At 38.6% G+C, this 12,327-nt stretch overlaps 1 protein-coding gene across 1 annotated transcript in view; it reads right to left on the bottom strand.

Moving 5' to 3' along the window:
* RYR2 (ryanodine receptor 2) overlaps window positions 1-12,327 on the bottom strand; it is a 755,069-nt gene that overhangs the window by 303,510 nt on the left and 439,232 nt on the right. The window contains exons 23-24 of the mRNA XM_055308992.1: window positions 11,613-11,717; window positions 10,057-10,160 (exon numbers count right to left, since the gene is read on the bottom strand). Coding sequence (XP_055164967.1) covers window positions 10,057-10,160; window positions 11,613-11,717 — 209 coding nt within the window. The remainder of the gene's footprint in view (window positions 1-10,056; window positions 10,161-11,612; window positions 11,718-12,327) is intronic.

The raw sequence follows: 12,327 nt of genomic DNA, 5'->3' as shown, positions 1-12,327 counted from the left end.
CCTGGTTGACCCTTTTATCTTTTAGCAGGATGGTCCTTAACCTCCACGTGTTTGAGGTCCTTCCAAACTTCTTCTTGTGATTGAGTTCTAATTTCAAGGCATTATGGTCTGAGAATATGCAGGCGACGATCCCAATCTTTTGGTATCGGTTCAGACCCGATTTGTGACCCAGTATGTGGTCTATTCTGGAAAAAGTTCCATGTGCACTTGAGAAGAATGTGTATTCAGTTGAGTTTGGATGTAAAGTTCTGTAGATATCTGTGAAATCTATCTGGTCCAGTGTATCATTTAAAGCTCTCGTTTCTTTGGAGATGTTGTGCTTAGAAGATCTGTCGAGGGTGGAAAGAGCTAGATTGAAGTCACCAAGTATAAGTGTATTATTATCTAAGTATTTCTTCACTTTGGTTAATAATTCGTTTAAGTATTTGGCAGCTCCCACATTCGGGGCATATATATTGAGGATTGTTAAGTCCTCTTGCTGGATAGATCCTTTAAGTATGATATAGTGTCCCTCTTCGTCTCTCACTACAGTCTTCGGAGTGAATTTTAGTTTATCTGATATAAGGATGGCTACCCCTGCTTTCTTTTGAGAACCATTTGAATGGTAAATGGTTCTCCAACCTTTTATTTTCAGGTTGTAGGTGTCCTTCTGTCTAAAATGAGTCTCTTGTAGACAGCAAATAGATGGGTACTGCTTTTTTATCCAGTCTGAAATCCTGCGCCTTTTGATGGGGTCATTAAGCCCGTTCACGTTCAGAGTTACTATTGACAGATATGAGTTTAGTGTCATCATGATATCTATTTAGTCCTGTTTTTGTGGATTGTTCCACTGAACTTCTTCTTAAAGGGGAATTTTAAGAGTCCCCCTTAAAATTTCTTGCAGAGCTGGTTTGGAGGTCACATATTCTTTCAGTTCCTGCCTGTCTTGGAAGCTCTTTATCTCTCCTTCCATTTTGAATGAGAGCCTTGCTGGATAAAGTATTCTTGGTTGCATGTTCTTCTCATTTAGGACCCTGAATATATCAAGCTGGTTTATTTTTAAACAGCTCTGAAGTATTCCATTAGTTGGAAATAAGTCTCATTTTCAAAAAACATATCGGGGTCCCTGTTTGCCGGAAACAATTTATTCATTATTTTCAAGATACTCTATATTTTTTTCCTCCCCTGAATGAGCTTTTATTGATTTTCCCAAGAAAAGATCCTTACAATCCACATGCAGAACTCAACCTTTAGAGTCTTCCAGGTTTACATGGAACAACATAACTTTAGCATCCAAGACAATGTGTGGTTTTTCCTGTCTCAACAGGATAACATGCAGTGGCTTATCTTTTTTGGATTACAGAATTTCTAGGGTCGAGTCAGTTCTAGTATGGATGTGGCAAGTATCTACAATTCACTTACCCTTCGCAACATCTTAAAAATGAAAATCTGGAGACAGATGGGTGGTATAGGTGGATAGAACTGTGCACATGCACACATACACTGTAATCAAGTTAAATTTTAGGTTATACATGGCAAAATTAAGATGACCCCGTGAAATTATCCTTCAGGCGTTTAACTGCGTAACTATGAATAGATCAAGATTTGACTGAAGGTATAAAATTACCTAAAGAATGTGCCAATTAAAATGAGACAATCAGAAACAGAAGAGTAGAAAACAGATTCATAGAACAAACACAGGTTATACTTTTTCAAACACTGTCCAGGGAACAGGAAGTTTTTTTGCTTTCATTCATTCATCTATTCAATAAATATCTGTTGCATACCACTAGCACCAGGCTCTGTGCTAAATTTGGGGGATAAGCTTACCTGGTGGGGAATACAGCAGTTAATTATAATTCAGGGCCTTTTGGGCAAAGAGATACTTAGTAGAGGACTATAAAATCATCAGGGAGGTTACCACACCCAGCCATGAGGGAACTCAGGATGACAATTATATTAGGATTTATCTTAAATTCAGACAACTAAATCTCCAAGCATATGCCCGAGAAATCTTCTGACTATAATGAATAGAGAACCTTGACCATACATTAAGGGAGGGCTGGAATGCCACACAGAGGGAATTACACTATGTGGATGGACAACAGACAAGTCACTGAGGGTTATGCTCAGAAAGGCATAATTGGAAGCTGTCTGGTCAGAAGTGTACTTATAAAGGGTTAATTTATTATTGTCTTAATAAGCTTACCAAGTTCTGTAATCATCACTGCAATCCATTCTTAGAATATTTCACCCCATCACGTTCCTCATGTCTATTTGTAGTCATTCCTCATTCCAACTCTACACCCCCCCAAGCCACCACTAATCTATGTTTTGTCTCTACAGATTTGCTTTTTCTGAACATTTTATATAAAAAGAATCATACAATACAGGATCTTTTGTGCCACACTTTTTCAACCTAGCATGTCTCTTAGGTTTATGAATCTTGTATCAGTATATACGTATCAGTAATTTATTTCCTTTTATTATTGAAAAGTATCCTATTGGATGGCCATGTCACATTCTGCTATCCATTCATCAATTTATATACAACTGCATGGTTTCAAGCTTTTGGCTCTTACATATGATGCTTCTATGAACATAATTCTATAAACCTTCATATACATGTCTTTGCATGGATATATGCTTTCATTTCTCTTGGTTGGATTTGCAGTAGACTTGCTAGGTTGTTTGGTAAATTTGTGTTTAACATTTTAAGAAACTGTTGTATTTTTTCTAAAGTGGCAGAACACTTTTTACACTCCCACCATGAATACATGTATTTTTTAGCTTTCCTGAATCTGCACTGACACTTAGTATGTCCGTCTTTTTTATTACAGGCCTTCTACTTTAAAAAAAAAAATGATTTTATTTATTTATTCACGAAAGACACAGAGAGAGGCAGAGACGCAGGCAGAGGGAGAAGCAGGCTCCATGCAGGGAGCCCAATACAGAATTCAATCCCAAGACTCCAGTATCACGACCTGAGCTGAAGACAGATGCTCATCCACTGAGCCACCCAGATGCGCCAATGTTAAGTATCTTTTAATGTGCTTCTTAGCAGTTCATATATCTTTTTTGTTAAAATAAACACTCAAGTGCTTTGCCCATTTTTTAGTTGGGCTATGTCCTCTTATTTTTGAGTCATAAGAGTTCTTTTTTTTTAATTAATTAATTTATTTATTTTAAAGATTTTATTTTATTTATTCATAGAGACAGAGAGAGAGAGAGAGAGAGAGGCAGAGACACAGGCAGAGGGAGAAGCAGGCACCACACAGAAAGCCTGACGTGGGACTCGATCCTGGGTCTCCAGGATCACGCCCTGGGCTGCAGGTGGTGCTAAACTACTGCGCCACCGGTGCTGCCCTCATAAGAGTTCTTTCTATATTCTGGATACAAGTTCTTTACCAGGATTTGCATGATTTTCTACAAATTTTACAAATATATGATATGATTTATATGGTATATAAATATTTTCTCCCAGTCTGTGCTTTATTTCTTTGAAATTTCCTTCATAGTTTCTTCTGCAATGCAAAAGATTTTGCTTTTGATAAAATCCAATATATTGATTTTATCTTCTTCGACAGATCATGTTTTTGGTTTTGTATCTAAAAACTCTATGCTTAGCCCAAGGAGGTTTTAAAATGAGAGCAATAGATCATTTACAAAATCTATTTAGTTAAATTATTAACCACCGCAAGTTCTTTGAACAAAACTTCTTTGTTCTCTATATAATTCTATTATCTGTATTAAAACCACTTGATTTAATGTTGTTTAACTCACATGTTTAAAAATTTTTACAAAGCTGAAGACTGGGAAGAGAGGGACACACTACAAAGGGTTTGCTATGAAGCCCAGGCAGAGGCTAGCTGCTCTGGTCCATGGCAGAGAAGAACAGAATAGAGAATCAAAAAAAGGAATGGCTGAGGGTAGATTTTCTGTCTTGATTCTGGCAAATACTACTAAATTAAGCAGCAAAAAATTGGTTCATGTGGCACTATAATACTTTAAAGTATTCAGCCACAGAAAATAGAGTGAAAAGACTGGTGTAAAGTCACAGAGAGAACATGAGGCACCCAGCAGATGATAAGTATCTGGTATGTAAGAGACTGAGCTTTATTGCTTATCCATCACTTCATTCATTCAGTGAACATTTACCAAGCTCTGAGTAAAGTTTGAAAAACGGTAGACAAATGAGATGCCCACAGGAAACGTAGGGGTCTGGTAGAGTAGAGAGGTCATGCTGGAATTCCACAAATCAGGAAAGAAAGTTCTTATGCTAAGAGATACAGAAGGGGTGAGTGTTTTACTGAGTCAAGGAGCTCAGCAAATGTTTCCCGAGGGAGTGGTTTGAGATGTACAGGATGAGAACAGGGCATGGGCAGGGCGGGGGGGGGGGGGTCATCCCAGGAATGGACATAGAGAAGGCCCTGCGGTACAAAGAAACATGTGAACAGGTGAGTTCAAAAAGACTAGTGTGATTAAAAGCAAGAAAAAGAGAGTGGCCCTCCCATGTGATGAAACTGGTGAGACGGGAAGCCAGATTTTGCAACACCTTCAGGAAAATTCAGAAACTTACTTTATCTTAAGATTGGTGGAAAGCTGCTAAAAGAATTTAAATTGAGAGAAGACATGGAAACCTAAGAGTTTGGAAAAGATCAGCTGGTGACAAAGTCAGAATGGATAAGAAAGGAGAAAGGATAGATTTCACTTGGATCTGTGGGGATGGTACTCTAGTTTCAGGTGAGGAATAATGGCAGTTTAGGTTCAAGTGGTAGAGTACACCCAGTGGTGTTGGAGGTACTGGGGTGGTCACAGCACCATTAGAGATGGAAGAAAAGAAGTGGATGGATTAAAAGATGATTAGAAAGCCCTCAGCAAGGGATGGGGGTCATGGGGGGGGGAAGTATTAAGGATGACTCTGAAATATCTGGTGTATTATAGGGGGCATCTTCAATTTAAGAAGAAGAATACTTTTTAAATGCCTTAGGGGCAAAAATTGGAGGAGATCAAAAAGCAATCACAATGTTTGAGGTACACTTGCCAAGGAAGTTGGCAACAGAGTCAATGTTATGTGCTGGATACTCTGCTAAAAGTAGGTATAGGATAAGGAGTTAAAAAAAATAAAACCATGGCCCTCATCTTCATGTAGCTTACAGTGTAAGAAGAAAAGCAAATATTAAATGACCCCAGAGAGTAATATTAAAAATTGTGGTGAGAGCTATAAAAAATATCACAGTGTTATAAGAGAAAGGGAGTAGAGGGTAGAAGAGGGTCTCATCGAAGAAGTACATTTAAGCAGAAACATGAGTTAAGAGTAAGAAAGCACCCATCTAAAAATAAGGCAAAGAACTTTTCATGCTAAAAGAATAGTATATATGAGGCAATAAAAATTCTGAGTCATTAGAAGAAGAGACCATGGGGGCTGGAACATAGTGAACTGAACAATGGCAGGAGTTGCAAAGGGTTCATGCAGTGAGTGCCACTGAAGCCACTGAAGAGTTCCAAGCACCATGTGTATGAATGCTCACATGCAGGTGCATAAGCTCTGGCTGTGCACAAAAAGAACCACAAGAATGCAAGTGTGTGGGGGGACCAGTGAGAAGATTCTCATGGCAATCTAGGTGACACATGATGGTGGCTCAGACCAAGAGGAGTGCTATGGAAATGGGGGAAGGGGAGAGACTGAAGATACATGGAGGAGGACCCAGTGATGGGCTAGACCTGGTGATGGGGTGGATGCAGGGATCAAACAAAAGAAAGAATCCAGGATAACTCCCAGGTGTCTGGCCCGTGTGGCAGGATGAATGGAGACGCCATTCACAGGAGATGAATGGAAAGCTAATGTCAAGGTACCTTGGACACATCCAGAGATAATGCCAGCTGAGAAACGAGATACACACAGAGCAGGTGTCTGCAGTAAAGATGTACCTTTAGGGAGTTGTCAGCACTGTGTGGAACTTAAGTTATGGGTGTGATTAAGAATACCTAGCGACTTTGCAACAGAAAGAGTGAGCCCAGGACTGAAAATCATGAATCATAACAGAGACTGGGTAAACTGTTGCCATCAAGAGACTGGAAAAAAAAAAATAGGTACAAAGGTAGGAGGAAAACCTGCTCTTTTAGACAAAAATCATGCCTCTTCTCTTAACTATGTTTCTCCCTTCCCTACTGCTATCCTTGGTGTCCTCATGTCCTTAATCCTCCTATCCCTTCCCCTACATATGTACACAAATACATTGTAACTCCCAAAAACAATTTTAAGGAAAAAAAAACCTACTTGACCAGAAGAACAATATTGTTCTAGTTTTGCTGCATTTTTGTTAACTTCCAAAGAAAGATTCTATGAAAGTATACAAGATATTGATTAAAAAACATTCTAACATTCATTTCCTAAACATAGGTCATTTATGAAAAAATTGAGTTCTTGAATTCAGAAAATACTGTAAGTAAAGCAGAAATTAAACTTTTAGTGACACTGGTCACCAAAGTTGGGGACAGGGCTGACAGGCATGCTTATAGACACTCTGTTGTCCTGAGGGAGGGTACCAGAAATTTGCAGGACTCTAACACATAGATGACCAGAAAATCTGAAGCTATCTCTGTCAACAATTTACACGACAAAAAAAGAAAAATCACTAAAAGAGCACCTTAAATTCACATCCACATGAAATCATCCTTCAAAACAAGGGATATTCTGGAGTAAACTTTTGATTGTTACTTGGCACTCTTCAGAATCCAAATGAAGAAAGTTGTTAATCCCTCCCCTGATATTTTTATGGAGTGTGTCAGACATATGGTGCCCAAAGCTTGATCAGTGTCATATGATTTAGTCCCCACAACAAATCCACGAAGGAGATGCAGTATGACCCCCGTTTTACCAATGGAAGAAAATCTAAGGTCTAAAAAATCTAAGATTCCCTATGGAGCAGCAAATCCTTGAACCCACAGTATCCAACAACGGACCCTGTGTTCTTACCTACTCTGCTCTGGGGGCTACCACCTGAACAAAGGCCTAAAGGAAATACAGAAAGAAACTACCGCGCTTAATCTCAATTACCGAGACTGGGCTAAGAGTGAATTTTGGAGATGTAGGCGCTCTCCCTGCTCTATGCATCTCCCCAGGTGCACACAACTGAGAATCAGCACAGCAGGCCCCACCCCCAGAAGACCAGCTGGAAGGACAGGGGAAGAGCAAGTTCTTGACCCAGCAGTGCTGGGAAGCTCCAGGGAAGGTAGAGGGATTTATATTATATAGAACCAGAGGGCACCCCTCCTTGTTTTCTTTTTGGCTTTGTTTTTTTGTTTGTTTGTTTCTGTTTTTTCCCTTATTTTTTCTCTTTTCTTTCCTTCCTTTTCCAGTACAAATTGTTTTTAGCCACTCTACATTGAGCAAAATGATTAGAAAGAAGAACTCACCACAAAAGAAAGAATCAGAAATAGTACGCTCTCCCACAGAGTTACAGAATTTGGATTACAATTCGATGTCAGAAAGCCAATTCAGAAGCACAATTATAAAGCTACTGGTGGCTCTGGAAAAAAGCATAAAGGATTCAAGAGACTTCATGACTGCAGAATTTAGATCTAATCAGGCCAAAATTAAAAATCAATTAAATGAGATGCAATCCAAAATGGGAGAAGATATTTGCAAATGACATATCAAATAAGGGGCTAGTATCCAAGATCTATAAAGAACTTATTAAACTCAACAGCAAAGAAAACCCAATCATGAAATGGGCAAAAGACATGAACAGAAATTTCACAGAGGAAGACATGGACATGGCCAACAAGCACATGAGAAAATGTTCCACATCTCTTGCCATCAGGGAAATACAAATCAAAACCACAATGAGATACCACCTCACACCAGTGAGAATGGGGAAAATTAACAAGGCAGGAAACCACAAATGTTGGAGAGGATGTAGAGAAAGGGGAACAACACCCTCTTGCATTGTTGGTGGGAATGTGAACTGGTACAACCACTCTGGAATACCATGTGGAGGTTTCTCAAAGAGTTAGAAATAGACCTGCCCTACGACCCAGCAGTTGCTCTGCTGGAGATTTACCCCAAAGATACAGAAGCAGTGAAGCAGCAGGACACCTGCACCCCAATGTTTATAGCCGCAATATCCACAATAGCCAAACTGTGGAAGGAGCCTTGGTGTCCATTGAAACATGAATGGATAAAGAAGATGTGGTCTATGTATACAATGGAATATTCCTCAGCCATTAGAAACGACAAATACCCACCATTTGCTTTGACGCGGATGGAACTGAAGGGTATTATGCTGAGTGAAGTAAGTCAATCGGAGAAGGACAAACATTATATGGTCTCATTCATTTGGGGAATATAAAAATTAGTGAAAGAGAATAAAGGGGAAAGGAGAGAAAATGAGTGGGAAATATCAGTGAGGGAGACAGAACATGAGAGACACCTAAGTCTGGGAAACAAACAAGGGGTAGTGGAAGGGGAGGAGGGCGGGGGGTTGGGGTGAATGGGTGACGGGCACTGAGGGAGGACACTTGACTGGATGAGCACTTGACTGGATGCTACATGTTGGCAAATTGAACTCCAATTAAAAAATAAGTAAGTAAGTAAGTAAGTAAGTAAATAAGTAAATAAATAAATAAATAAATAGTGGAACCTAAACTTCTATGCCCAATATGTTAATTTCTGTAATGATTATTATGCTCACATCTTTGAAGAAATACACCTGAACCCAAAACCTAGAGTTTGACACAGTGGTTACATTTTATGTTTTGAGTTCTTGGTAAAATTGTTTCAAGGGAAGTAACTCCTTACTCTTAACAAAACTGAAACAAAAATGGACATAAGTATATAAGCCTAAGATAAGCATGCACTAAAGTGAGTTGTTTGAACAAATCTAGTTTTAGAGGCCACCAAGGATATAAAAGGAATTAAAGAAATGTTATAGTCTTTTCAAAAATATTTTCTTAACTTCTCTTTTCTTTCCTTTTGAGAGAGAGGAGGGACAGCGGGAGAGGGAGAGAATCTTATGCAGGTTCCATGCCCAGCACATAGCCTGACAGAGGGCTCAGTCTTATGACTGTGAAATCATGACCTGAGCCAAAATCAAGAATTGGATGCTTAACGGACTGAGCCAACCAGGCGTCCCTTTTCTGAAATTTTTTATATTAAAATTTAAAATCCTTTTCCTTTATTTTTCACCACTCCATTCTTTCATTTGCAATGGTAAGTGGCAAATTTCATGAAAACAATTGGCAGAGCCACTGAAAAGTGAATCTGCCTTTAAAGATGACATGCAAATGTCTATGGTAGCTTTTCTCAAAGTGTGTTCCTCAGGCAAATGGTCCTGAGGTACTCTCTGAGAAACAAACAAACAAACAAACAAACAAGATAGTATGGCTAAATAAGCTAGGGAAATATTACAAATGGATTCCGTTCTATTTTAGAAACTCTCAGGACTGAAAAACTCATAAGCAAAATAAACAATTATTTTAACTCAGCATCTTTAAAATATATTAGAGCAGTATTTCTCAAACTGTCTGTGATGAAGAGCCAATTTTCTTTCAATTTCCAGCCTGTTGTGTTCTGTTGCTCTGATAAAATACAATAAAACTTGTTAGAGAAAATTAAAAATTTTAAATGAAGACATGCAAAATATAAGCCTGCATTTTATAAATTATTAGATTAGATTCACTAAAATAGAAAATTGCTCCCTTAAATTGGTATAAAAGTTTCTCAAGACTTCTTGGTAGTGTTTTTACTTATCTTGTCACAAATCAATAACAATTTGTGACAGACCTGGTCCTTAGCCCACACTGGGAGGAGCACCATATCTGATCACAGAACCCTTGTATTCTGGAATACCCAAAATATCCATAGAATGCTCTTCGATAAATACTTTATAGAGTGCAAAGACATAAAATAGAAAGGTCAAAGTATAATTCCCAACAAATATTGATCCAATCCACCTGTGCATTATGAAACATTCTAACTGAATTCATTTAATTCTCACTGAATTAAGCTATATTGATACCTTGTTTGTTTCAGGTAAGGAAGATCAGAAAATAGGACAAGTTAAAAAAACTCACTTCAGGGTCTCCAGAGACATCTGCAAGTTGTAATTGCGCTCTTGTTCAGGCAGCTTGGAGAACTCAACCAGACAGGGGTGTTGTCTCTTATTGTCATCTCTAACCTGAAACAGAACAGAAACATCCTCATAATAGTCTCCCGTTTCAGACACCAGCAATGGCAATCCAATAGCATGGCAGAAAGTGAAGGGGGGAAGCAAAAGGAAGCGTCAGCTCATTGTCCGAGCAAAGCTGCCCTGTAAGCCCTCAGGCATGTTAATGTTTGAGGTCAGTGGTACCACCTGGCATTATTTTTGGGCCACCTGTTCTGTTCAGCACAGTTCCTGATGCCAGGTCCCATGCCTGCTCTACCCTGACACTCACATACTCACCCACTCAGCCTCCTCCAGCATTTGCTGAAATCTTACCTTCTCCACCAGGTTTATACTGCCCACCTTCCCAATATGGCCATCTGCTCACTCACCCTACACTCTTATATTTTCTTTCCTAACAAATTCCACCTGCAAGCAGAACCAGATACTCACTTGCTGGTTTATGGTCTCAGCATTAGAATGTAAGACCAAAGAAATAGGTATATGATACAATGGATTATATAGGAAGGGTTTTTTTAATCTAAACTTTATTGACAAACTGTAAACTAAGACTTTTTAAAAAAAGATTTTACTTATTTATTTATCTGAGAGAGAGAGAAGGGAGGAGCATGGGTTTGTGGGACAGAGGGAGAGGATCTCCAAAAGACTCCCAATGCAGGGTTCGATCCCATGACCCTGAGATAATGACCTGATCAAAATCACGATTCGGATGCTTAACCTACTGAGCCACCCAGGTGTCCCTTGAGATCTTTAAATAATAATTTGGAAATCTATTCAGGCATTATATCTCAGCCTGTCTTCCACCTATGAAACCCACCGCCTCTGCCCACTGGCTCTGTACTGATTGATACACATAGTTAAGACTAAAGGAAGTAAAGCACCAGGTAAAGGAAAAGTAAAAAGACTAATTTATTTTTTTTGAGATTTTATTTATTTATTTGAAAGAGAAACAGAGATAGTGACAGAGAGCATCAGCAGGAAGGAGAGGGAGAAGCAGATTCCTCGCTGAGCAGGGAGCCCAACATGGGACTTGATCCCAGGACCCCAGGATCATGACCTGAGCCTAAGGCAGATGCTTAACTGACTGAGCCATCCAGGTGCCCCTAAAATGACTAATTTCTTTCCATTTTCAGCTTTTACTTTGAATTTCAATGAGATTTTTTTTCTAAGTGGCTTAAAAATGCCTAGTGTCTGTATATGTTAACCTTGATTTAAAAACTATAACTTTCAGCCTAAAGAATGATGTCTTTTCAATTGTCTAGGCAACCAAGCCATCCTTCAATGAACATGTTAATAATGTCATTCCCTCTTGTAAAGAAAAATCGAACAAAAACTAATGTGTAGGGGGGAAAAAAAACCAATCTAACCGATTCATGTCCTCACATAGCAGGATGAGTGAGAAAAAAGTTATGTTTTTAGAAAGATGTATTAGCAAATCTGAAAATAAATTTCAAAATTACGTACCGGACCATACTGCCAGCCAAGCTCTATTTTATTCATAACCCAAAGTTCATGGATATTCTCTGCCAGTTTTTCTCTTATTCTCTCTAGATGAGGAGGCAACACAATCTAAAATAAGAAAGAAATCACACATCAGAAACAAATGCAATAAAACCACACTCATTGTCCTCACTGTGAACTGAACCAAATAAAACCAATGTAAACTATTAAGATGTTAATAATACAACTAGAGTCTAACCCTTCTAATGTAGCTGTAAAAATATAACTAGATATATCCAAAATTTTTTTAGGTAATTTGGGGACTTTCTGGTGGGACAGCTTAGATTTCCAGGTGAGTTTATGAACAAAAGTTGGGGAGAAGGAAAACAAGAGCATTGGTGGGGACAGTCACCATTAAGAACAATGCTTTCATGGATGTGCGATGTAACCACCAGAGTATATATCACTTAAAAAAAAAAAAAAAAGAAGTCACTCCAAAGTTCTTAAACTAACCTGGCCATTGCACATAGGCTAGAATGAAAGCAATTCAATGACTAAAGGATAATCCACTGGCTCTTCAAACCTATAAATATTTGCAGTGATTTATGTTTTCCCTTAACTCTGCTGTGTTACTTCTAGTGGTTCCCAAGTATAAGCTTCTAAAACAATCTTTACATGTTCTCATTCACAAGAGGAAGTTCAATGACCTCTTCATAAGGAATATGAATGGTTTTCAAGA

Source organism: Nyctereutes procyonoides, unplaced genomic scaffold (genome assembly GCF_905146905.1).
Source record: "Nyctereutes procyonoides isolate TBG_1078 unplaced genomic scaffold, NYPRO_anot_genome, whole genome shotgun sequence".
NCBI classification, from domain to species: Eukaryota; Metazoa; Chordata; class Mammalia; order Carnivora; family Canidae; genus Nyctereutes; species Nyctereutes procyonoides.
This window is presented reverse-complemented; position numbering and strand designations above follow the sequence as displayed.